The 27600-nt window shown below is 41.5% G+C and overlaps 1 protein-coding gene across 2 annotated transcripts in view; it reads left to right on the top strand.

Annotated features, from left to right (window-relative positions):
* The first annotated feature begins 14462 nt into the window (after positions 1-14462).
* The window catches only part of Armc1 (armadillo repeat containing 1), a 33739-nt gene continuing 20601 nt past the window's right edge, over positions 14463-27600 (top strand). The window contains exons 1-2 of one of the 2 annotated variants that reach the window (XM_048358756.1): positions 14463-14589; positions 20406-20626. In XM_048358756.1, coding sequence (XP_048214713.1) covers positions 20444-20626 — 183 coding nt within the window. In that variant the 5' untranslated portion in view covers positions 14463-14589; positions 20406-20443. Of the gene's footprint in view, positions 14590-20405; positions 20627-27600 lie in introns of those variants that run through there. The other variant, XM_048358757.1, reaches the window with a different exon arrangement.

Raw genomic sequence — 27600 nt, 5'->3', positions numbered from 1 at the left:
CTCAGAATATTCCTATTATGCTGTATGCCATCTCAATACTGTTACTCAAAGGCTGTGGCAGTACCTACCATTAGAACTATGCATCTGGTGAAAGAGAAAGACCATTTAAAATGCTTTCACCCAGAAGTTTATGTAGGGGAGAAATCTACTAATCATCAGTCTGACACAGCCTAAGGAATTCACCGCATCCTGGGACAGTGGGACCAGAATTAAGCATTGTTAGAATACTGTTAAATACTGTTAAGTCACTTTTGTTGATTATTAGCTACAAAGGAGTTGTCATTCAACAAATAGTTTATGAATACAGTGCATCTTGATCAATGCCACCCTTTCAACATTCTCACCATTGTTCCCAACACGTTGCCTCACTTTTCTTCTTCTTTTTTTTTTTTTTTTTTTGCCAGTCCTGGGTCTTGGACTCAGGGCCTGAGCACTGTCCCTGGCTTCTTTTTGCTCAAGGCTAGCATTCTATCTCTTGAGCCACAGCACCACTTCTGGCCTTTTGTATGGATGTGGTGCTGAGGAATCGAACCCAGGGCTTCACGTATGCAAGGCAAGCACTCTTATCACTAGGCCACATTCCCAGCCACTTTTCTTAATTTTGTAGGGTAGACGCTGATTTTTTTTAAATGTCTGAGATCAGGATTCGTTGGCTTGTGCTCTACCAACTGAGCCATATATTGAATTTTTATTGCATTCTCCCCACCTTTTCTCTTCATTTGTCTACCTTCTACCCTTCTCCCTTTAACCTCACCCTGCCCCTTTCAAGTACCTGTTCCGGGTGTTTTACTTTGTTGAATTTTGATTTTGCCTTTTGAAGGAATTATACTGGATCTCTTAATACTAATGATTGGCTTTTATTATAAACACCCTTTTTAGTATTTGTTTTTCCTTTAAATGATGTTGGGGGCCAGGGCAATTTGAGTCCCTAATTGATAGCTGTTCCCAACTCCCTTAAGTGAAGGTTCATCAGCCTCGCAGACAGCTAGAATCCACTCTTGCCAGCACCTGGTGCTCTGAACACACCATGGACGCCTTGTGAAAGCTACAGGACAACCACAGATGCGTGCTGAAAAAGCACAACTGTAGCTCCTGAGAGCAGTGCTGTTCCAACTATGACTGTTTGTGCTTAAGCCAGACCTTGCAGTCACTTCCACCCAGGCTAGAGCATTTCCCTGGTTTAGCAGAAGGCATATATGGGTCCAAACACAGACACCCTTGCTAGTCCCATTTCTAATTCATAAGCAGATTATCAGGCTCACTTTGTAAATTAGTGGGGAGATGTCCTCAGCTACTAGGTACTCCCTGGTGTTACAACACTAGGCATATAAACAGCTTGTCTCCAGTGGTCTTTTCTTGCCTGCTTTGGAGTTTGTTTGTTTTCTTGGTTGGTCGTGGGGCTTGAACTCTGGGCCTGGGTGCTGTCCCTGAGCTCTTCAGCTCAAGGCTAGCACTTTACCACTTAAGCCACAGCTCCACTTCCAGTTTCCTGGTGGCTAATTGTAGATAAGGGTCTCATGGACTTTCCTGCCTGGGCTGGTTTTGAATCATGATCCTCAGTAGACCTCAACCTACTGAGTAGGATTACGGGTGTGAGCCACTGGCACCTGGCATACTTTGGATCTTTATCATTGGTTGAGTGGACTGAGCCCACAACAAGCAGCAGCAGTGGAGTGGTAGCAGTAGAATGACAGCAACAGTATGACCAGGCAGCAGCTGGAGAGTTCCAGAGAGAAAAGCACACAGGTAGGCAGTGTGAAGACACAGGAACAAACAGCCTTGCATGAGAATGGACTGATCCATCTGGAAGGCAAGAAACCCAGTATTGTGGACCAACACCAAAAGTTGTGCTTGTGGTTGAATCTAGGGCTTCGTGGAATCTGCATTGAGCTACATCACCAGTCTTCATTACATTTATTTGTTTAGTTTTTGCCATATGTGTGAAACTTCCCATAATACATTTTTTTTCTTCTCAAAACTTATTACTAAAAAAATATGGAACGCTTCACAATTTTTTTTTCCAGTCATGGGACTTGAACCTTCTCTGAGATTCTTTTGCTCCACTTCTTAGAGCCACAACTCCACTTCTGATTTTTGGTAGTTAATTGGAGATAAGAGTCATATAGCCTTCCCCTGCCGGGGCTGACTTTAAACTACAACCCCCAGATTTCAACCTCCTTAGTAGCTAGATTACAGGCATGAGCCATCAGCTTCATCCTTGCATAATGGCCATGCTAATGGTCTCTGTATTGTTCCAATTGTGCATGTGCTACCAAAGTGAATACCATAATAAACTATTTTAAAAGTGAAAAAACTTCCAGAGAGCAGCTTGAGCAGGAATGATAGTGAACAGAGAAAATAAAGGCAGTGGAAAAGCTGCAGATGAGAAACTACTAGCTGCAGTCACTAGAGGAGGTCCAGGGAGGTAATAAGCCTTATAAGAGCCAAGGGTTTCAGACATCCTGAGCACAGGCACTATAAACGCTAGCCATTATAGGGCTGATGGTCTCAGCACCCAGGGCCTACACAAGAGTTATAACTCTGGAAGGCACACGCTGCTGCAATTTGTTGCTGTCTTCTGCCTCCCACTACTGCTGGGAGTAACTACAGTAACTACCAAATGCTGGGGCCACTAGTGGCTAAAGCCACGAGTGCAAAGCCTCCTACCTGAGTTCCAGCTTGGAGAAATAGACCACCATTCATTTATAAAACTAAATAGCCAGCATTGGTACATTGTGATTGAGTAAACACCAGATTTTATTCAGGTTTTACTAACATAAAGATGTCCCATTTGAATTTAGTCATCCATTTGAAAGGATGATATCTCCTTAGTCATTTCTGGTCTAGGAAAGTTTCCAAATCTTGCTCTTACCTTCTCAAGATTGCAAAAATTAAGAGTAACTAATTAGGGCTGGGGATATAGCCTAGTGGCAAGAGTGCCTGCCTCGGATACACGAGGCCCTAGGTTCGATTCCCCAGCACCACATATACAGAAAACCGCCAGAAGCGGCGCTGTGGCTCAAGTGGCAGAGTGCTAGCCTTGAGCGGGAAGAAGCCAGGGACAGTGCTCAGGCCCTGAGTCCAAGGCCCAGGACTGGCAAAAAAAAAAAAAAAAAAGAGTAACTAATTATGTATTTCATAAGATATTCCTTTATTTGAACTTATCCTTTTTTTCTCATAGACTGGGTGTGAGGAAAATACTACAGAATGAGATACCTGCCTTATCTCATTATATCAAATATCAACATAACTTAATTCTAGTGATATTAACCTTGATAAAGTTGACCACGAACAAGATCATTTGTATTCCTTTAGTGTAATCTGTCTCTTTTCTTAAAGTCACTCATTTCTCCCTACTCTCAAGGGGAATATGAGACTAAGCTTCAATTCCTGAAGGGGAATACCTGTATACATTATTTGGAATTCTGTAATAAGGATTCTTTTTCTCGTCTCTTATTTATGTTCAATTGTTTATTCATACTGGCTTTCCCCTTCAAGTATGGCATTCTAGCTCTACTTCTGGCTTTTTATTACTTAATTGGAGATGAGGGTCAAAAAGATGCATATGCCTAGGCTAGCTTTGTACTGAGATCCTTAGACCTCAGCCTTCTGAGTAGCTAGGATTATAGATAGGTATTAGCCACTAGTGCCTGGCTTATACTATGATTTTTGTTATGCTCAAATTATTTTCATCTTTGCCCATTGAAAATAGTTTTAAGAGTAGCTCATATTTATTGGCTTTTTTCCCATTTTCTTTTTTCTAGGACTACAACATACTCCAGGTTCATCTTCTATACTTTCTGTGTTGGCCCAATCATTTTATTACAACCAGTCATTTCTCCAGAGAATCCTATAGTGATATTTAGAAACCAAGCTCTAAGTATCTAATTTGTTCATTGCTATTAGAGTATCTTCCAGTATTGTCTCTGGTAGCAGACAATGTAGTAAATATATTACTGCCTTGATTTTTATTTTTTATTATTTAAATAAATAATCTCTGTGATAGATAGTCGCAGTCCCAAAAAGCTGTGCTTCCTGGCAGTTATACTTTTGTGTGATTTCCTCCTAGGGCATGAACTGGACCTTGGAACTTGCCTTGATTGAGCAGAATATAGTAAAAATGAGAGAATATTCTTCCTACGCTTACGTTACAAAAAGACTGGCTTCCGTTGGACTGGATTGCTTTTTCTTGGTCTCTGCTTCACTCCCTCTGAAAAATGCCAGTACTATACCATGGGCTGCCTAAAGAAAAGTCCCACATGAAGAAACTGAGGGAAGCTTCTGGCCAACAGCCAGTAATGAAACTCTACCCATCAGCCTGTGGGGAAGTAAATCCTGCTGAAGGCCATGTGACCTGAACGTGGAAAATGATCCAGTCTTCCTGGAGCTTTGGGATAACGGCAACCCTGGCTGACACCTGGATTGCAGCCTTGTGAGCAACCGAGCCACAAGTACACATGGATTTCCCATGTACTGAGAGTTCAAGATAATGAAAAATTGTGTTTGGCTCACATATTTTGTAGCAATTTAATAGGAAACAATAGATAACTAATAAAATCTCCCTCTTCCAAGAGATAAATGGTTCTTAAATATCATTCTGTAGCTATTTAGAAATATATGTCTGTATACTGCATGCACAAGCCCCCTACAATCAGTAAGGTGATTGTTTCTGCATGGCAGAGTTTGGAAATAGAAGTTGAAGGTTACAAGGCAGATATTGGGGATATTAGAGAAGAAAATGGGCTTTTTAAAATTTATTAATTGAACACAAATTTTTTGACAAGGTGTTGTGCAAAAAGGGTACAGTTACATAGTAGGGCAGTGTGTACATTTCTTGTGATATCTTACGCCCTGTTTTTCTATCTCTTCTCTAGGTCCGGTAGACATATATACAATATACAATGTATCAAGAACATATACAGTAGCCACGTGGCCACGCCCAAGAAAGTTCGCCTAGGGCTTTAAATGCAATGTCAATATTAGACAATATGTCGACAGTAGTCTTATATGAATGTACATACATAGCTTTTGAGCTACTGTATTCCCCTGAGAGGTCAATTTTTGCCCTTTATATGTTGAGTAATTGTTTGGTTTTAGTTACATACTGTTGGGTCGCTGCCCCAATCCTGTGGGGAATACTATTTGACAAACAGTTTTGGTTTCACAGACCTGGTCTCTACTGTCTCTCCGTCTCCCTTTGTTAACAGTCCTATATCAGGGAGATCATGCCCCTTTGTTTTCTGTGTTCTAGGCTTGTCTCACTCAACATTATTTGTTCGAGTTCTGACCATTTCCCTGCGAATAACAGTATTTCACCATTCCTAATTGCTATGTAGTATTCCATTGTGTATAAGTACCATATCTTTTGGGTCCATTCGTCTGTGGAGGGGCATCAGGGTTGTTTCAGAAAATAGGCTTTTGTTTTCTCTTTAGTGAATTTGTTCCTGGAGTATTTGACCCAAACAAATGACTCAGCTTTTCTCTCATAACCCAGAATAACTGAAATTTAATCTATTTGGCATATTTATTAAAGAAAGGGAAAACAATGAGAACTCTTTTACTGTGTGACATTGAAAAGTTTCTTTGATTTTCCTCTGCCTCTAGATAGATTCCCAGTAGATAATCAAAAGCTTATAATACTGTTATTTAGACAAATAGATGCATCCATTATTAGGTATTTTAGGCAATAGAAAGTGACAGAGATAATTGTGAACTTCCTTCCTTATAGAGATTTCACAGGAGAGACTTCATTAATCCTTGTTGGTAGCCAGTGAGGCTGAAATCTGTTGAAGAAAGAATGTGAACTTTGGAGTCAGACAGACCGGTGCCTCTGCTAGCCAGCTGTGTACCCCTAGGCAAGCCAACCAACCCTGCTGGCTCTGTTTCCTGACTGTACAGCAGGAAGTAGTAGCCACCTCATAGCCTTGTTACTGATTATGTAACACTTTTAAAATGTTAAGGACAATTCCAGGATTATCACAAGGACCTAAGCCATCACCATGAAGGACAATAGTCAGCTTGTGTGTTCGTGGTTAGTACAGTAAACACCAAGCAAATGTCCACATTAATCTTGACACCTCCACTTAACCTGCAAGTCTAAATGTTATCTTCCTAGAAACAAATGCCCTTTATGTCTAATTCCATTATTCTCCCCAGCTCTGATTGTTTCTCTAGAGAATATAACACTCAAATGAGCCTCAAGAGGGGTTGCATTAGAATCCAGGAAACCCTTCTGGATAGCAAAACACCCTCCAGTGGGGCAATGAGGTACTGACATAGTTTGAGGTGGCAGTTCTGATGCTTCAAATCAGAGCCTTAAAGCTTACTAGACAGGTGCTTTACCACTTGAACCAGATTTCCACCCTTTTATGTTTCAGTGAGGGTTTCATGTTTGTTGCTCAAGATGAGCTCCAGACTTTCTTCTACCTATGTGTGGCCTCCTACTTAGCTAGAATCACAGGTGTGCACCATTTTGCCCACTTTAGGGGGGGGGGGTCACACTTTTTTGCCCAGGCTGGCCTCATACTTTAATCCTCCCAATTTCCACCAACTAAGTGGCTGTGATTACAGGCGTGATCTACTGTTCCTTCTGGTCTCACAACTATTAAAGTAGGTTGTGTCTGGGAGAACTGGGACTGCAGGACAGCTCGGTCAGGTGGATAATTGAAAAGTCAACATTGCCTTACTGGGAGGCCAGAATCAGATAGGCAGGTAGTGCTCCTTACTTTCAAAGCTCCTTTAATCACTATTAAAGGCAGATACTGTTGGGAGATGATAAGATTTTAATCTTTTTCACTCATGTAAATCTCATAGCAAAAATATATACTTTTACCTTGTTGAGTAATGACAAATCCTTGAGCTATTTCAGTTTTATCATTTAGTTTATTCTGCACCTTGAAACTATTTCATTCTTCTCAGATCCCTGACAGAAAGGTCAGTATGTAAAGATCTCAGCCTTCTGGAAATTGAGACATTCTTATTTATAATCCAGTCCTTGGAACTGACCCGGATCTGCTGGGCTCTTTTTTATGTTGTTTTAAAAACTACACTTGTGGAAAATATCACCTATGCAAAGTTAAAAGCACAGAACTGGTAACTGTGTGTGTGACCAGCAGCCAGCTTCAGCAAGCAACCAGTAGTTCACAGCCAATGTTTGCTCTAAAATTTTCCCTCCTGTGATTCTTCTGCAACTAATCTCAAGTAGGTTACTCCATCCATAAATAGGCTAGTGTGTATTTAATGACTTAAAATATCAGGCGTTGTTTCAGGGACGGACATGGTAGGATGCACCTGTAATCCCAGCCGCTTAGAAACTGGAGACCAAGAGGATCATAGTTCAAGGCCAGCATAGACAAAACGTCAGCAGGATCTAAGAAGCCATGTAGGTGGCACACATGCCTGCAGTCCCAGCGTGATGGAGGCCATAGGTAGGAAGATTGTTTTCTGAGGCTGTTCTTGGATAAAACTCTGAAAAATGACAATAAATAAATAAAATAAAAATAAAAAGAGGGCATACTCAAATTAGCACAAGGTTCTGAGTTCAAACTCCAGGGATTAATTTTTTTTTTAAAAAGCCTTTTGAAATCATTTACATTATTATTATCAGATTTTAGACATTAATACTTTGTTTCATTAGTGCCAAATTTACATAACTGTCTTTGGTTTTTTTTTTTTCAAATCTAGCTAGGTAGCTAAATTGATTCAGGATCCACACACTATATCTGTGAGTCTATGCCTTTTCTTTCCTCCCTTCCTTCCTCCCTCCCTCTCTCCCTTCTTTCCTTTCTACCGTCCTTTCTTCTTTCTTTCTTCCCTCTTCTCCAACACCTCACCTCATACATTACATCTGTCCTCCCTCTCACCCTCCCTCCCTACCTCCCTCCTTTTCTTCTTTCCTTCCTTTTTTTTTTTGGGTCAGTCATGGGTCTTAAACTCATTTTTATTCTTTTCTTTTCTTCCTTATCGTGCTTGTGAGACTTGTATTCTACCACCTGAGCCCCATCTCCAGTCCTGTCTTCTGCTGATATCCAGTGAACTTTCTTGCCTAGACTAGCCTTGAGCTGTATGTAGGCATGCAGATCTGTCTCCTGAGTAGCTAGGGTTACAAGGTGAGCCACTGGAACCTACTACATCTGAGAATATGTATTTAAATCTTCCAACTCTCTCTTCTGCATTTTTGTTTTGTTAAGAAACCGATTTTATCCAGGCACTGGTGGCTCATGCCTGTAATCTTATCTAGTTAGGAGGCTGAGATCTGATGATCACGGTTCAAAGCCAGCTAAAACAGGAAAGTCTTCAATTAATTACCAAAAAGTTGGAAATAGAGCTGTGGCTCAAGCTATAAAATGCTATCCTTGAGCAAAAGAAACTCAGGGTCAATGCACAGGCCCCAAGTTCAAGCTCAGGATCAGCACACAATAAATAGGTAGGTAGGTAGGTGGGTAGGTAGATGAAAAGAAACTGATTCCCCACATTCAAAGTTTGCTGACCACAAAGAACTGTGGTTTGTTTGTTGCAAACTCTTAGGTATAGGCTTGATGTGATGCAGCTTCTGTTTTCCTGCAAGAATACTTCATCAAGCTACGTACTGGTGACTCACTCCTGTAGTCCTGCCTGTTCAGGAGGCTAAGATCTGAGGATAGTGATTCAAAGCCAGCTGAGCAAGAAAGTTTGTGAGACTCATCTCCAATTATTCGCCAAAAAAAACAAAAAACAAAAGTGGAGCTGTGATTTAGTGGTGGAGTGCTATCCTTGTGCAAAGAAAGCTCGAGGACAGCACAGAATCTCTGAGTTCAAGGCCCAAGATGGTACAAAAAAATACTTCATCAGTGGTCATGTACAACTCCATTAGGAGGCTCACAATGGTTATGTTTCTCTTCATTAAAATTAGATGACTATTACCTAGATCCATAATCTCAATAAGGATTTGCAAATGATAGGTTAAATGTGTTCTCTCTTTCTCTCTCTCTCTCTGTCTGTTTTAGAAAAATGTTTAATTGTTTTTGTAGTGCCAAGGATAGAACCCAGGGTCTTCTAAATGCTAGGCTCAGGTGCTGTCTCTCAGCTACATCCCCAGTGAAATGCTTCTTTTTTTTTTTTTTTGTCTTTTTCTTGTTTGGTACTGGGGATCGAACCCAGGACGTTGCACTTGCTAGGCAAGCGCTTTGCCACTGAGCTACATCCCAACCCTGAAATGCTTATTTCTAACCTATTAGTTTTCAGAATAATTATACGACATTAATTTTTGTTACCCTATAGTGTGGTTCTGATAAAAAGAGAAGTTTAGTGGTTGAGTCTCTCCCTCTACTTCTGAAATATGATTTAGTTACTTCAAATTGTCTAAAGGTAATGACTGTTTCTTTTGTCTTTCCTGTTGTCCAGTATGAATAAACACTCATAACTTTATCACAACAGAATCATATCTTTTCTGGGGAATAGATTTTGATGGAAGTTACACTGAATTTACATTTATGAAACCTATTCTAGGCCTAGGCTATGTGCTCTCACATACATTATTGAACTGAATCCTTACAGCATTCTTGGAAGTGTCCAAATCTTATTGAGGAGGAAACTGAGGCACTCAGTAGCCCTGTGACTGGCCCAAAATCAAAGGGAATGAAAATGGTCCAACTCAGATCGGCTTAACCCATGTGGTTAAGCAGCTACTGTTTTGGGGAATACTGAGTGACTAAAGAGCTCACTGATCATCCCTCAAGGTCTTCTGCCTTTTTTCTTATCATAAATCCTCTGTACCAGTAACTGTTTTGTAACCTGTTTATCACTCTTGTACTTGCAAAAGCAGTTTCCTGGAACTGCTAAACACATTTTTTTTTGTCAGTATTGGGGCTTGAATTCAGAGCCTGGGCACTGTCCCTGAGCTCTTTTGCTCAAGGCTAGCACTCTACCACTTGAGCCACAGCTCCACTTCGAGTTTTCTGGTGGTTAATTGTACATAAGAGTCTCAGGGACTTTCCTGCACTGGCTGGCTTTGAACCCTGATTTTCAGAACTCAGCCTTCTGAGAAGCTACAATTACAGGCCTGACCCACCAGTGCCCAGCTCGAAATACCTTTTTGTCTTATAAACTAACTTGTACTTTCTTTACTTGTATGTTGAATATATTTTATTACATTAACATATATGATTTTAGAGCTGAGGAAGTGACATGGTAGCATAGCACCCTCCTAAGCATGTGAAAGGCCCTGGGTGGATGCCAAGCCCTGGATAAAGAGGGAGAAGTTGGGAGGAGGGAGGCAAGAAAAGGAGTGAGGGAGAAAACCAACTATGTATATGATTTTACTGAATGTAAACTGATTACAAACACACACACACACACACACACAGACATCCTCATCCTCTTCTCCCCATAAAGGTTTTAATTTATTTGTATGATGGATTTCTCCTTTGCAGATCTACTCATTTCAGATGAAAATCTAGGTTATAGCTTAGTTTTAAAAATAATGAGTCATATATTTTTCCAAGCTCATATAACATTTGAATTCATATACTTCTATAAAAATGAAAGGATTTTTCAAAAATAAGATGATTAATATTGTAAATAATATATTGAATATATGATATATATTATTATACATTAAATATTTTATATATACATTTGTATATGTTTATGTATTATGTAACACTGTAAGATTATATAAATTATATAATATGTAATTAAATGTAATATATTAGATATTATAAAACACAATTGTGGGGTCAAAATATATTTTCTTGTTATTGGAAAATTTTAACCAACTATTTGTAATTTGACCAAAGTGTGTGTGTGTGTGTGTGTGTGTCACACACATGTGCTAAACATGGGACTTGACCTCAGGTCTGGGCGCTGTCCCTGAAATTTTGCACTCAAGGCTAGCACTCTACCATTTGAGCCAAAGATCCACTTCTGGTTTTCTAGACTTTTCTGCCCCAGGCTGACTTTGAAACTCAATCTTCAGATTTCAGCTTTCTGAGTAGCTTGGATTACAGGCTTGAGCCACCAGTGCCAGGGCTCCAGAAAAAAAATTATTATTTTTTAATATAAAATGTTATTTTGTGCATGTGTAAGACACATGAAACATCCCTACTTTTTGTAGAAGGCTTTAATCAACAAGTCAGCACATTTCCATCAAATTCTCTCATAATTTAAAAAAACACAAACTTCTCACTGTCCATGAGAAATAGGCTAGAAAGACGGAAAGTCTTTAAGTTTTCCATGAGGACAAACATCTGTTGCCCGGAGTTAGCATCACAATTTGCAAAGGCCCCATTGCTAGAGCATCACCAGATTGCCTCTCAAACAAGTGTCACTTCTAATGTTCTGGGTAGCTGAACTTCAGACTGTCATTGCAAAAAAAAAAAAATTCTTATACTGCATTTCAAAACATAAATATATTCTTCTTTGGCTGCTCTATTTCTTCCTGGAATTGAGTTTTCTTGCTTCCATGAACATCTTGCTAATCATCAGGGAGAAATATTACTTCTGTACGGCTTATGATTGCATGTACTCCTTACTCCTGAGGTTGCTGGTGAATGAGCAGAACAATTCACGGAGTGCTGAGAATGAATCTTTCACTTAGTAGAAATGTCACAGACTCCGTGGTACCATCTCAAAGTTCACTCAGCTGTTTTAAACCATGTTGTTTTCACAGTTTTTCTCACAGAAGTTTGGAAGCGACTGTTTACACTTGTTCAGCATGCTAGGCAACCTGTCAGTTAAGCTGAAAAGGCTTATGAAAAATCCAGATGTCTTTACCCATTTTTCTTGCTGTATTCTTTTTTTTTTTTTTTTTTTTGGCCAGTCCTGGGCCTTGGACTCAGGGCCTGAGCACTGTCCCTGGCTTCTTCCCGCTCAAGGCTAGCACTCTGCCACTTGAGCCACAGCGCCGCTTCTAGCCGTTTTCTGTATATGTGGTGCTGGGGAATCGAACCTAGGGCCTCGTGTATCCGAGGCAGGCACTCTTGCCACTAGGCTATATCCCCAGCCCTCTTGCTGTATTCTGTATCATTCACTTGCTTGGTCACACTTCCAGTATGGTTTTGTTGAAATCTGGCAGTTGTTAGCTCTGCAATGTTCACGTCTTAAGGAAAAGCTGCTGCAGGAATTTCTTCCCTTCCTTCCTTTCTTGGTGCCAGTACTGAGGTTTGAATTCTAATTCACTCCTAACTTCCTGTCAATGATCTTGGTGTCCCTTCTTCTTGTCTCCACTGCCTTTAACTTTATTGCCTTGTCTTCCACCTCATCTTTCCCTTCTTCCTCATAGTGGCTGCTGCCGACCCACTCCCCACAGCTGTTTAGCTCTGGACCTCTATGTACAGGGTGTGTGTGTGTATGTGTGTGTGTGCGCCCGTGTGCCAGTTCTAGAATTTGAACTCAGGGCCTGACACTGTTTTTGAGTTTTTTAGTGAAAGGTTAGCATATTACCACTGAAGCCCAGAACTCCACTTGTGACGTTTTGGGTAGCTAACTGGAGATAAGGAGTCTTATGGACTTCTCTGCCTTGCTGACTTTATGATCCTCATATTTCAACTCCCTGAAATCTAGGATTATAGGCATGAGCCACTGGTACCTGGCTTCCACAAACTTTTTAAGCTAAAAGGATTAATCAAAAGGTTCCAGAAACCACTGCTCCATGAGTTAGACTCTTTGAGGGCAAGGTTTATGTTTTTCCTACCCTTGAATTCACTGCTACGATTTCTATGCGTGCGTTCAAAGACAGGAGTGTTAAATAATGCAATAAATCAAATAGCTAACATATGCATGTGTCTTGAGCAACTAAGCTATTGAGAAACATGACATTCCAGCTTTATCCCGTGGAAAGATGTCCAAGACTAAGAACAAGCAATGACTCACAGTGGTTGGTAGTATAATCTCATAGTGTCAAGTTCAGACACTTTTAATGTGGTAATAGGAACTCTTAAAGATATCTCTGAGACCTGTAGTCCATTGCTTAAGAAACTGGCATTTTTTTTCTATGACCACAACCTCTAGTTTTTGATGCCAGTCATGTTTTGTTTTGTTTTTGCCAGTCCTGGAGCTTGAACTCAGGGCCTGAGCACCGTCCCTGGCTTCTTTATCTCAAGGCTAACACTCTACCTCTTGAGCCACAGCGCCACTTCCAGGCTTTTTCCGTTTTATGTGGTGCTGAAAAATCGAACCCGGGCTTTGTGCATGCAAGGCAAGCACTCTATCGCCCAACCACATCCCCAGCCCTTGTTTTCTTTATAATAGCAGTTTGCAGGAAAAGTCAGTCTCCTCAATAATTTAATGACAGAGGAAAGAGTATATTCGATTTTAGATTGTGACTTTCCAAAAGATACTCTGTGCAACATATATTCTGGACTTATCAAAAAAAATCTGCCACTGAATACTACTCGGAAAAAGGTAGCCTTTTTTCCTTTCCTATAACAATTAACATTAGCAAAAAGAACAACACATTTATCAAGTTTATTTTCCTGTTAATGTTGAACAAAACATTTATGTAACCAGATGGGTTATGTTTAACCCTGATACTTTTTTTTTTTTTTTTTTTACCGTTTTCTACATTTATAATCAATCTCTCTCTCTCTCTCTCCCTCCCTCCCTCCCCCCCTCCCTCTTGCCAATTATCAGGTGGTCTAGTAGACTGTTACCAAGGCGCTGGAATTACGTACTTTCCTTTTTCTTTTTCCTTGACTCAGGATCGACCTACCACACCTCCCTCTCGTGGCTTTGGGAAGTCCAAACCCGGTCACACTTGGCTTGACGAGTGCAGGTTTTCTCCTTAGCTTTGTGATTAAAATGAAGCTTTTTTGCGGTCGACTGCCAGAGCCCCCAGCAAGAGGGCGTGGAGACGTTCGAGCGCCCTGGCCATCTGGTTTCTGAATCCCACTCACTAAGCACCCAAGACAGCTATCAGTCCTCACCCGCACCGCACGCCCCGTCGGAAGCTACCTGGTGGCAGCGCACTCTTCCCCGCCCCCCCCCCCCCCAAGGTGGTCCGGGGCACGTGGGTGACAGGCCGGGAGACGCTGTGAGAGAGAAAACCCCCAGGCAGGCGCCAGGGGCTCTCGCCGGTGGTCCCCGCTGCTCAAGGGAGGGGCTGAGCTCCGCGGAGAGCGGTTCGAAGCCCGCCCCCCACCCCCGACGCCCGAAGCGCGCGGCGGGGCACGCCGGGAAATGTAGTTCGGAAGCGCCGCCGGCTCTGGGGGCGGGGGGCTCGCGGAGGGCTCCGTTTAGCGCCGGGAGGACGGCGAGCCCTTGGGGTCAGTCCAGTGTTCTGGGTTGTCATTGGGCCGGCCCGTCGAGCCCCGCCCTTGTGGCTCTCCCGTTCGCCAATGAGCGCTCTGCTTTAAGAAGGCCCCCACTGATTGGGCCGCTCTCCTCGCTTTGGAACCAGGATCAACCAATCGGAGCGCAGGAGCGGCAGGGGTGCCCGGTCACCTGGGGCGAGCCTGGGGAGCCTTCCCCCGCCTGCGCCTCGGCTCTCGGGCTCCTGGAGTGAGGCCGCGGTTCCCGCCGCGGGGACTCGCCCTGCGCCGCCCGGCTCCCGCTCCCTCCTGCGGCCTTGCCCCGATGCTGCGACTGCGAGTGGACGCCTAGGCCTTTGGAGCGGTACGTGGGGCGGGGCGGGTGGGGAGCGGGGGGGGGGGTCCGGGGACGGCGGACCGAGCGGCGGGACCGGGCAGGCCGTGGGCAGCGGCCCGGGCCCGGGGCGGCGTCGGCTTCGACCCCCCACCCCCCGCGCCCCGAGGCGATTTCACACCCCCGCTCCCGTGGCCCCTGCCGGCGTTAGCCGCCTCCTCTTCGTCCCCCCCCCCCCCACCTTCCCGAAGCTCTGGCTCGGTCGGCCCTGGACGCCACCTCCTCCGGCCTCCGGCCCCCCGCAGGCCTCCGGGGAGCGAGCGACGCGCGTGTGTCCGGGAGAAGCCCGCGTTCACGCCCCTGCACGCACGCACGCACGCACGCACGGTGGGCCTCGGTGCTGCCCGCACCCCCTCCGGCGGCGGCGGCGGCGAGGTCCCCCCGGGAGCCGGCGTCCCCCTCGTCCCCCGGTCGCCCTGAGGATACCGAGCGAGCGCCAGTTCCTCGCTCCTCCCTCCCGTGGTTTCCGACACTCGCTCCCGGTTGTTTTGCGAGGAATCCGAAGCTCGCAGGGGGGAACTGAACCGACGCCCCCCGAGTTAGGGGTGGTGGTTATGGAGAAGAAAGCCGGATCTGCTCCCAGCGGTTCTTTCAGAGCTCTGTTTGCTTGTTTCTTAATGACTTCGGTGTGGATACCCTCCGTAAATCGTAGCCTGTGAGAGCGAACTAATTGCAGGGTCTACGTGGTGCATCTCGGCCGAGAGGAAAGAAAACCTTCCAGGCATCCGTCCGGTTACAGGTGCCTCACGTTAGATCCACCTCCCTGCTTCTAGAATGTCACCTCTTGACAAGCAGTGTCACCCTTATCTGGAAGCTTCGTGGAACTCTGAGAACCTCAGGCCCACTCCTCCCAGCTGCTCAGTCAGAATTTGCTCTTTAACAAGATCCTTTAGGTGATGAGAATAAAGATCGGGGAGCACTCAGCGCCCGCACGTTCCCGCCTGCATTGGGTTTTGAACTCAGGGACCTTTGCTCTTGCTTGGGGGAGCATTCATTTGCGTGTGAGCGAGTGTGTGTGTGTGCGTGCCAGCCTATATTGGGATTTGAACTCGGGGACCTCTGCTTTTGCTTGTTTTTTTTTTCCCCAGACATTAGTTACCTTATAATTTGTTTGTCCAAATTTAACTAAACGTAAGAGAAAATAAAGGCATATGTACATTTGTGTCCTAAAGAGACCAGAACAGAAAGACAGAAGCAAAAATAATAGTGGGTGATGAGTTTAAAAAAATACGTTAATATTGGCAAATTTAAATTAGCAGGCCAATGTCTTAAAATACAGACAGCAGTATTTAAGCTAACTCAAAATTAACTTGTTAGACATCCGTTGTTGGTTTTAAAATAAAAGGCAGATTGAGACAAAAGAAATGTTAACTCCTGTTGACATTAAATAAAAATCTTGGAACCTTCTGTTTATTTACAAACTGTGTAGTATCTAATTTCCTATTATAATTTTCCTCACAGATGTATTGCATTTATCTAGACTCTCCATTCAGTTTCTTTGGAAGCAATGAGTAGATTTACTACTGCCTGTGGGTCTCCCCCCCCCATTTATTTGGATATCTGATAATAAAACCTAATGCAAAATTCACATCACCTTGTACTTTTCACTCATTAAAGTCTCTTGTAGAGTTCTAAATAATCAGAATTTTATTCGTGTGTTCATTGCTATATTAGTTTATATGCCAGCATATAATTTTAGTGGCTCTTATTTGCACCAGAAATTACCTACTGTGCTTGAAGTCTTGAAGCCTACCAAGTATGGCTATTAGGATAGATTCCTACTTAGAAGTGATGATGTGCCTAGAAATTTGCATTAAAACAAGAATCTTAGTTTATTCTAATGTAGGTTGTCCAGTACTTATTGGCATTATTGCTTTCGATAAAACCACAACTAGAAAATTTATTTGCTTTTGAGCCTAGCATAAGTGGCAATCATTGTATTAGATGGTAGGAGAAAGTTGTGGTTTTTTTTTTTTTCAACTTGAATTATCCTTCATTGGTTGGTGTAAAATTGATCAGATTGGTATTTTGGGTTATTAAAATGTGATAAACCAGGTTTGGTGGCTCATGCCCATATTCCTAGCACTCTGAACCCTGAGGCAGTAAGTAGGCTTCTAAGTTTCAGGCCAGCCTGCAGTACATGGCGAGATCATGTCTCAGAAACCAAGCAGAGAGAAAATAAAAAGAGCAAGAAAATAAAAATGAGCTCTCACCAGGTGCCAGTGGCTAATGCTTGTAATCCTAGCTACTCAGGAGGCTTAGATCCAGGGGGGGTCACAGTTTAAAGCATGCTTAGGCAGAAAAGTTCTTGAGATTCCTTCTCCAATTAACCAGCAAGAAGCAGGGCAGCCCAGGTGGTAGAGTGTCAACTGTGAGCAAGGAAACAGGCAAACTTGAGACCCTGAGTTAAAGCTCTGGTATTGGCAGAAACAAAAAGCTTCTTAATACTGAGGAGTTTTACATAAAACCTCTAATTTGGAGTGTACACTACAGTTTCTATGCGTTTTTCTTACCTTCAGTTAAGTATCGTAGGAAATGTGTCATTTGACCATAACTCTATCCGTTGTATTCATCAAATTCTTTGATGCCTCCATTCATTCCTGACCTTTTCTGAGATAGGTCCTGGGTGACTCCTTTTCTTTTCCATGGGCTATGAAGATTGAAAGTTTTAATTGTTTGTACTTTTGTTCATCTCAAAGGAACAGGAAGATATATGTTACTTTAGAGATTTCCACTGAATAGTTATCTAAGGACATCTTAGATAAGAATGTAACTGTCCAGTTTCAAGGCTTATGTTTTGTGGAAAAAGCCTTTTCTCCAGAGTATTTGGTTCTTCACTATGGGCCTTTGAGCCTGCAGGTTCTAGTTTGGATAGGATTCTTAATAGTGATAGCACATAAAATTTACAGAAAATGGCTTATAAACAGAGATTTTCAGGACCCTGACAATAGAGGCACTTAAGAGACAATATGCTCTAAATCTCTTAGTTTTTTTCTGTGTTGTATTCATTACCTTTTCTTCCATCTGAGTTTAAAATTACAATAGTAACTATAATATTTTCATTTTGAGAATAGCAAATAACTGATATATAAAGTCCTCTTTTCTCCAAATTCTTTGTTTTACATTGGCCTGGAAATTTTTTTTTAATGAGCTTAATTAATGCATTTCATTTGGGATATGATTTTTGTTGTTGTTGTTAGCAGTGGGGCTGGAGCTCAGGGCCTGGGCACTTCCTTGAGCTTTTCTGCTCAAGGCTAGTACTCTCCCACTTGGAGCCATAGCGTCACTCCCAGTGCTATGGCTATGGTTTCTGGTGGTTAACTGGAGATAGGTCTCACAGAGTTTCCTGCTTGGAAGGCATTGAACAGAGATCCTCAGATCCCGAGCCTCCTGAGTAGTTAGGATTACAGGTGTGCGCCACCAAACCTCCATGTGATTTTAAAAAGAATTTATTACCTTGATTTGTACAGAGGGGTTGCCATTCAGCATTCCTTAGCTAAGACGTTACTCAAATATTTTTATTGAACAATATTTTCCATTGATATTTGATACTATGTAACTTAAAACTGCCTTTTTTTTTTTTTTTTGGCCAGTCCTGGGCCTTGGACTCAGGGCCTAAGCACTGTCCCTGGCTTCTTCCCGCTCAAGGCTAGCACTCTGCCACTTGAGCCACAGCGCCGCTTCTGGCCGTTTTCTGTATATGTGGTGCTGAGGAATCGAACCTAGGGCCTCGTGTATCCGAGGCAGGCACTCTTGCCACTAGGCTATATCCCCAGCCCTAAAACTGCCATTTATTGAACATTTACAATGTGTTAGGCACTGGACTAAGCCTTTTAATTTAAATTTATTTTCCAATCCTCGGGCCTTGGACTCAGGGCCTGAGCACTGTCCCTGGCTTCTTTTTGTTCAAGGCTAGCACTCTACCACTTGAGCCACAACATCACTTCTGGCTTTTTCTATATAAGTGGTGCTGAGGAATCGAACCCAGGGCTTCATGTATAGGAGGCAAGGACTCTACCACTAGGCCATATTCCCAGCCCGGCTATGTCTTTTCATATGTATATTGCCATTTAATTCAACAGCAAGCTATTTGGTAGCTGCTGTGATTAACCTTATTTTACAGATGAATTGTAAATTGGGCCAGACAGGTCACCATAGTAAGATCCTGTGTATGTCTCTGAAGGTTCTTCCTTGACATTATTTTCTTTAGTTTTATGACTTGCATATTTACTAAAATACTCTGTACTTGTGTGTGCACGTGGGTGTGCACAGGCATCAGTGTGCTAGTACACCAGTCCTATGGCTTGAACTCAAGGTCTGTGTGCTATTCCTGAGCTTATTTTACTCAAGGCTAGTGCTCTACCACTTGAGCCACAGCTCTACTTCTGATTTTTAATTTTTACCTATTTATATATTTTTGGTAGTTTAGTAGAGTTAAGATTCTCACAGATTTTCCTGCCTGGGCTGGCTTTGAACTTTTGAACTGTGAACACAGGCTTCTGAGTAGCTAGGATTAAGGTGTAAACCACCAGCACCCAGCTTTTTTATTTAGTTTTTGTTGTTTTTTGAGACAGGGTCTCATTACGTAGCCCTGTCTAACCTGACTCATGATTTTCCTACCTTGTCTTCTCATGTGCTGGGATTAAATACATGTACCACTCTGTCTAGTACTACGTTTGCCTATGTGGAAAAAAGGTAGGCTGAATTTAAAAGGACTATATACAAAGTGCTGAAGACTACTTCCCAAGCCAGGTGTAACTGGGGAACAAGTAGGAGGACGATACTAGTCTGAACAGACTCAGGGAGAAGCAGAGACTCTGAAAACAAACCATAAAGATTCAGTTCAGATTTATGTGATAAACTCCTGGGCACAATGGAAAATGTTTCTTGATTTCTTGCAGAACCTTCGTTGACTCTCTCCTTTTATACTTATGGGTTTTGTTGTTGTTGTTTCATTTTGCCAATCCTGGGGCTTAGTCTTGGGGCCTGGGCACTGTCCCTGAGCTTCTTTTGCTCAAGGCTAATGTTCTACCACTAGCCCCACTTCTGGCCTTTTCTGTGTATGTGGTACTGAGAGGAATCGAACCTAGGGCATCATGCAAGCTAGAGCACTCTACCACTAAGCCCCATTCCCAGCCCCAAGGGTGTTTTTTTTTTTTTTAAATCATCTGTAGATCCACCATGCTGGAGTCTTGTTCAAAGATAATAAAAGAAAAAAACAAAAACTACCAGCTAGCTATTTCTTTTTCCTCTGCAGCACTGGTTGCTTACTCTTTTTTTTTTTTTTTTTTTTGTGGCACTAGCGTTTGGACTCAGGGCCTTGGTCTAGGCAAGCACTCTACCACTTGAGCCATATCCCAACCCAAGGCATTTGATTTAGACTCAGAAATGTACGGGGGACGGGGGGAAGCCATGGCGATGTTACACTAAGAAGTATAGCAAAGATTACAAGCTTGAGAGATCTTGTTTATTGTGATTTTGGTGTTAAAATATGTATTGCTGAAAGGAAATTTATTGGAATATTGAAGCCGACATATGTTCTTTAGGCATGGCGCACACATAAATAACTTTCTTCGGGCAGCTTCTTATGTTCGTTTTAGTTTTCTCAAATTAGAATTGCCAATTCTTAGGGTGTGTGTGTGTGTGTGTGTGTGTGTGTGTGTGTGTGTGTGTGTGTGTGATTTAGATTCATCTGCTTCTTTCTAAAGATGAAATCTTGGTTGTTTAGCAAGTATCACACGAAACCTCAGAAGCTTAGAATTAACTTTGCAAACCTCTTTTTACAGAACGTAAGAAGATTTTCTTCATGTGCATGACCTAGAAGATGAACTCCTCCTCCTCCACCATGAATGAAGAACCTGATGCTCTGTCAGTAGTTAACCAGTTACGGGATCTAGCAGCAGATCCGCTCAATAGAAGAGCCATTGTCCAGGATCAGGGATGTCTGCCTGGCCTTATTTTATTTATGGACCATCCCAACCCCTCTGTCGTCCACTCAGCGTTGCTTGTGAGTTGCCTTTACCATTTTCAGCCTCAGTGTTTTAATTTTGCAATTAAGGAGAGTTTGTAAAGATATTAGATGACGTGGTAAAAAATTAAAAGATATTATGGCAAGTAACAGTTTGTATTACTATAGGTGCAAAATCAGAACAATGGTATGTATGTAGTCCCTTTATGCAGATGGTAGCATACTTAGGGAATGTGGTGTAACTTTTTCAGTTAACAAGGTATCTTTTTTTTTCTTTCTTTTTTTTTAGTGATAGTCCTGGGGCTTGAACTTAGAACCTGGGTGTTATCCCTGAGATTCTTTTGCTCAAAGCTTGAGCCACAAGCTTTTACTTGAGCCACAGCACCATGTCCAGCTTTTTCTGAGTAGTTTGTTGGAGATAAGAGTCTCATGGCCGTTGCTGCCCTGGCTGGCTTCCAACCATGTTCCTCAGATCTCAGCCTCCTGAGTGAGCACCTCCAAGGCCGTTTTTGATTTTGAAGCAGGGAATCTGCATTGTAATACAACTTGTGCTCATATTCTTTTGCCTCAGTCTACCTTGGGACTATAGGAACATGCCATTGTGCTTAGTTCATGGTCATTAAATTTTTTTGTGGGGGGGGGCAGAGCTGGGACTTGAACCCAGGGTCTTGCATGTTCTAGGAAAGTACTCTACCCTTGAGCTATTATCTCCAGCTCATCACTTATTAAAAATTATGAGAATCTTATGGGACCAGTACATATAGGCATTCAAATTAAAAAAACATTTTTTTTGTTGCCTAGTGTTCAGCATTGAAATTAGAGCCTCTTGCAGGTTAAGCATTTGCTCTATTAAACTATACTTGACCTCTCAAAGACAGTTTTGTTTTCGTTTCATAAGTTCTTTAACATATTAAATCATCTACTATACTAAAATTAATGTTTAAAATGTACAATTTAGTGGCTTTTGTTTACAGAATTGTACAGCCTTCACCGCAGTCAGCTTTAGGACAGTTTTGTTTTGTGATAGCATCTTGCTATGTAGCCCAGGCTGTCTGGCACTTACGGTATAGCTACAAACTTGAGATCCTTTTGCCCTGGCCTCCTCTAAATGCTTAGATTACAGTCTTGTGCCACCATGCCCACTTTAATACATTTTTTTCTTAATTAAAAAAATTTTTTTTGCCAGTCCTAGGACTTGGACTCCGGGCCTGAGCACTGTCCCTGGCTTCTTTTTTTGCTCAAGGCTAGCACTCTGCCACTTGAGCCACAGTGCCACCACTGGCCTTTTCTATATATGTGGTGCTGAGGAATCAAACCTAGGGCTTCATGTGTACGAGGCGAGTACTCTTGCCACTAGGACACACTCTTAGCCCCCCAGTTTAAAACATTTTATCACCTCAGGAATTAATTTTTACTTTTTATTCCCTAGTCCTCCACTCTTCATCTACAGGCAATGCCTAATCTATGTTATAGCTATATATATATATTTGCCTATTCTGGCAAAAATCCCTGTAGAGCTTTAAAAACTATAAATAGAAATATATAAGTTGTAATATTGTAAGTTGTTTCCTTAATTTAGCATAGTGTTTTTAAGGTTTGTCTCTACTGCGGTATGTATTAGTACTTCATTTTCTTTTTCTGCAGATAGTGCTGGGGATTGAACCAGGAGCTTGTATATGACAGAGAAGCTCTCTGCCACTTCAACTCCACCCCCAACCCTATTTTCTTTTTACAAGTGAATAATATTTCATCATATGGACATGCAAGGTTTTGCTTATCCATTCATGAGTTGATGGAAATAAGAGTGATTATTTTAATATAAGAAGGGGAGTCAAGAAAAAGAATTGATACACACACAAAAAAAGAATTGACAGCATCAAAGTTAATAATGCAGACAGAATTTCAATATGAGAAATATGGGGGCTAGAGAAAAATATTATGAACAGTACAGGATAACCATACAAATCCCAAAATGTGACAGTTTCTTGAGGACAGATAAACGGATTCATCGGGCAGTAAGTGATACTAGAAAGAAGGACAGGTAGGACATAGAAGAACAGAGGGATAATAGTAACTTCTATAGGCATAAGATTCATAAGGGTGGCTGGGAATATGGCCTAGTGGTAAAGTGCTCGCCTCGTATACATGAAGCCCTGGGTTCGTTCCTCAGTGCCACATATGAAGATTCATAAGGGTTATGCTAGCGAAATATAATATGCAGAGCTGACTTGGATCCTGCTTTGAACAAGTCAATCATAAGTAATTTTTATTTATTTAATTAATTTTATTTATTTGTGTGTGTGTGTTGGTAATGGGGCTTGAACTCAGTTCTCTCTTGGTTTTTTCACTCAGGCTAGTATGCTACCAGTTTCAGCTAGTTTGCTACATATTATTAAGACACTGTCTTATAAAAAAGAAATTAACAGCAGTTTTACTTGTGGTTCTTAAGAACAACTCCATTTGGGGGTTGTTGATGGGTTAATTGAAGGTAAGAGTCTCCCAGATTTTCCTGCTTGGGCTGGCTTTGAACCTCAGTCCTCAGATCTCAGTCTCCTGAGTAGGATTACAGGCACCAGCCACCAGTGCCTGGTTGCTTCCATAGCAGTGTTTTGTTTTTAACAGTTGGTAATGAGTATAGATTAGATATAGGTTAGAAAATAGGTGATATTAAAGAGTCATTACTTTTGTAGGATATTCTAATAATGGATTAAAATAATTTTTTTTGATTAAGATATTTCTTTTTTCTTGCCAGTCCTGGGGCTTGGACTCAGGGCCTGAGCACTGTTCCTGGCTTGTTTTTGCTCAAGGCTAGCACTCTACCACTTGAGCCACAGCGCCACTTCTAGCTTTTTCTGTTTATGTGGTGCTGAGGAATTTAGCCCAGGGCTTCATGCATGCAAGGCAAGCACACTACTGCAAAGCCACACTCCCAGCCCCTGATTAAGATAATTTTTTTTTTTTTTTTTTGCCAGTCCTGGGCCTTGGACTCAGGGCCTGAGCACTGTCCCTGGCTTCTTCCCGCTCAAGGCTAGCACTCTGCCACTTGAGCCACAGCGCCGCTTCTGGCCGTTTTCTGTATATGTGGTGCTGGGGAATCGAACCTAGGGCCTCGTGTATCCGAGGCAGGCACTCTTGCCACTAGGCTATATCCTCAGCCCTGATTAAGATAATTTTAAAAAGCTAATATCTCAGGGATTTACTGAAATATTTAGAAGTAAGATATTTTGTTTTCTTTACTTTCGGTATAAAGTACTCTTGTAGTTATAGAACATGAAACAAGATTAGTTGATAATTAAACCATAATTATTAATAATTAAGCAAGCTAATTTCTTATTAGCTTATTTTATTATTAGCTATTTATGATTGCTTATTATTATTAATTTATTATGAATGATAAGTTAGCATGCTTAATCAATTGTTATTGAAGCTGAGTGAAGAATATATGGGGGTTTGCACACACTTTCTTTACCTTTATGTATTCTAAAATTGCACAACATAACTTTAAAAGAAAATCAATGTAATAGAAAGCTGTGTATGGGGATTTGAGAGGCTAAGGCAGGAGGATTCTTGAGTTTAAGACAGTCTTCTACATAGCAAGATAAGTCTTAGAAAATAAATTAATGGAATAGAAATTTTATCTACTGTTCTTGACTTAAGAATGTATGAGGGGCTGGGGATATGGCCTAGTGGCAAGAGTGCTTGCCTCATATACATGAGGCCCTGGGTTCAATTCCCCAGCACCACATATACAGAAAATGGCCAGAAGGGGCGCTGTGGCTCAAGTGGCAGAGTGCTAGCCTTGAGCAAAAAGAAGCCAGGGACAGTGCTCAGGCCCTGAGTTCAAGGCCCAGGACTGGCCAAAAAAACAAAAAAAACAAGAATGTATGAAAGGATTTGGAGGTGTGGCACAGGTAGTAGTGCATCAGGTACTGAGTTTGAGTTCTGGTCTAGGATGAAAAAGTAACACATCATAAGTTTTCCCTTTTCTTCAAATTTTTTAGGTTTGAACAAAAATATGCTTTTCCCCTGCGGTGTACTGGTGGTGGCTCACTGTAATCCTAACTACTCTGGAGGATGAGACTTTATCCCCAATTGACCAAAAGCTGGAAGTGGGCATGTGACTCTAGTTGTAAAGTGTCAGCCTTGAACAAAGAAGCTACTAAGTAAGAACACAAGACCCTGAATTCAAGCCCCAGTAGTGGCGCATTGAAAAAAAATGTATATGCTTTTCTTTTTAGAATATCAAACTATACCAATATGCTATTTTTCCCTCACTGAATGACATTTAGCCAGCAGACCTGACATTGATGAGTAGACCATAGTAACTAAAATGCAAAATTCGGCATGACTCCTTGTTTATGTTCAGCTTCAGTAAGAAATGCAATAAGGATGAGAAGACAGTGGGTGTGGTTTCTAAACATGGTCTTGGGACTGAAGAAAGATTTTTTTTCCCCAGCCCTGGGGCTTGAACTTAGAGTTTGAGCTTCTTTTGCTCATGGCTAGCACTCTTAACAGCTTGAGCCACAGCACCACTTCCGGCTTTTTCTGTTTATGTGGTACTGAGGAATCGAACCCAGAGCTTCGTGCATGCTAGGCAAGCACTCTACCACTAAGCCTCATTCCCAGCCTGAAGAAAGATTTTTGAGACAAGATCTTAATAGATCACTATGTTGGCCTTAAACTCACCTTACTGCTGCCTCAATGCCCCATATTTGGCCATAGCAGGAAATTTTTAAGAAGAATTTCCTAATTACAGAAAATGGTAAAAGCTGATTAGGGTGGTGAGATTGTTCATCAGTGTTGAGATATTGCTTAGCTTGGTAGCCATGGATTGATACACATACATAGGACTTGATTATGAAACTACTTTTTCTCCCCCACTTCAGGCCTGCTATAGGCCCCGAGAGCCAAATAGTTGGATATGTCCAGAATTGGTACTAGGCCAGGTAAGTTGGGTAGAATGACTGTGAGGCAGTTAGCATCTTGGCAACCAAGTGGTTGAAATGGTAGGCTGTAGGTAGTAGACTGAGTAGAAAGGGATGTGAAATCATAGAGAATTTAATGGGCAGAATTTCCCAGTGAGTCTGAAGAAAAGGCAGTGTTTTTATAATTCCTTTTATCATTACAGTTGACTGATTGGTACAGCCTTTAGTTTTTATTTTAGTTTAATGATTACTTTGTTTTATAATAATAGTTTAACTTACCAATCTCCTTTAAATAAGTATTATTTATTTAATGTGTAGTATGAGATTCATACAACAGTATATTTCCATTTTTCCCATCATTTTGCTATTTTTATTATTATACTTCTATATATAGTTATAACACCCACAATGCATTTTTCTTTAAAAGTTATCTTTTGAAGAGATTAACATTTTTGAATGTCTTTTGTATTTGTTTTCATTTTTACTATTTCTGGCATTCGTCATTTCTTTTTTCTTTTTTTTTTTTTTTTTTTGGCCAGTCCTGGGGCTTGGACTCAGGGCCTGAGCACTGTCCCTGGCTTCTTTTTGCTCAAGGCTAGCACTCTACCTCTTGAGCCACAGCACCACTTCTGGCCATTTTCTGTATATGTGGTGCTGGGGAATTGAACCCAGGGCCTCATGTGTACAAGGCAAGCACTCTTGCCACTAGGCCATATCCCCAGTCCTCGTCATTTCTTAATATAGATTTCAATATCATTCATTTTCTTTCCTGCCTGAAGAACTTCCATTAACATTTCTTACATAGATTTGCTACTTGTTTTTTATCCTGTGCTCTAAAAGATGTTGCTGCATTATCTACTGGCTTATATAATTTCTAATAAGAAAGCTGCTATCATTTGTTTTTAGTGGACTTTATTTTTTTTTAAGTTTTACTAGCATACATTAGTTACCTAGTGGGGGTTCTTTCATTGTGATATTTCCACTCCTCTATACAATGTATTCCATCCAATTTCACCTCCTTTATCCTTTTTTCCCTCATTGCTTTCTAAAACAATGAAATGGGTTTCATTGTTCTTTTTTTGTATAAGCAGACTGTAGACTTATTTGTATATGTCCATGGATAAGTATGTCTTTGGGGTCTAGCTTCCACATATAAGGGAGGCCTATGATGCCTTGATTTCTTTTTTGCGCTTGCCTTATCTTGTTCAGTATGTCCTCCAGTTCCATCCATTTGTCTACAAATGGCATAATTTCTTTTTCTGTGCATGTGTGTATGTGCCAGTATTGGGTTCTCATACTGTGTCTTGACTTTTTCACTTGTGGTTGGCACTCTACCATTTGTGTCATGCCTCCAGTCTGAGTTTTATTTTTTTTCTTTTCTTTGTGGCTGTGTAATGTTCCATAGTGTATATATAACACCTTCTTTATCCATTTTGCACCTTAACTGATTTCACTGTTTGCCTAATATGAACAGAGCTGCAATGAACACAGATATTCAGGGGAATAATTTGGGGAACCACCTTATTTCCACAGTGATTGTTCTAGTTTATGTTCCCACCAGTAGTTTATAAAGGTTTTTCTTTCTCTGCATCCTCACTGACATTTTTTGTTGTTTATTTTCTTGATGGCTACCATTCTGACTAGAGTGAGATGGAATCTCAGTGTGATTTTGATTTTCATTCCCTTTGTGGCTAAGGATGCTGAACTTTTCTTCATGTGTCTATTAGCCATTTGTCTTCTCTCTGTTCAGTTTGTGTATTCATTTACTAATTGGATTATTCTTTTGCTGTTTAATTTTTTTACCTCTGTTTATATTTTGGATATTAATCCTGTTTCTTTTGAATAACTGGCAAAGATATTCTCCCATTCTGTATGTTGTTGCTTGGTTCTGGTAGTGGTTTTTATGCTGTGCAGACATCCCTTAATTTGATGGGGTCCTGTCTGTCAATTTTTTCTTCCATCCTTTGGGTAATTGGAGTCCTATTCAGAAAATGTTTACCTGGCTCTGGGGATCAAATTCAGGGACCTGGTCTTACTAGACAAGTCATCTACCACTGAGACACATCCCCAGCCCTTGATATTTTTGAG

This window comes from Perognathus longimembris, chromosome 12 (assembly GCF_023159225.1).
Source record: "Perognathus longimembris pacificus isolate PPM17 chromosome 12, ASM2315922v1, whole genome shotgun sequence".
NCBI lineage: Eukaryota > Metazoa > Chordata > Mammalia > Rodentia > Heteromyidae > Perognathus > Perognathus longimembris.
The sequence above is the reverse complement of the archived record's forward strand: the minus strand, read 5'-3'. Positions and strand labels throughout refer to the sequence as shown.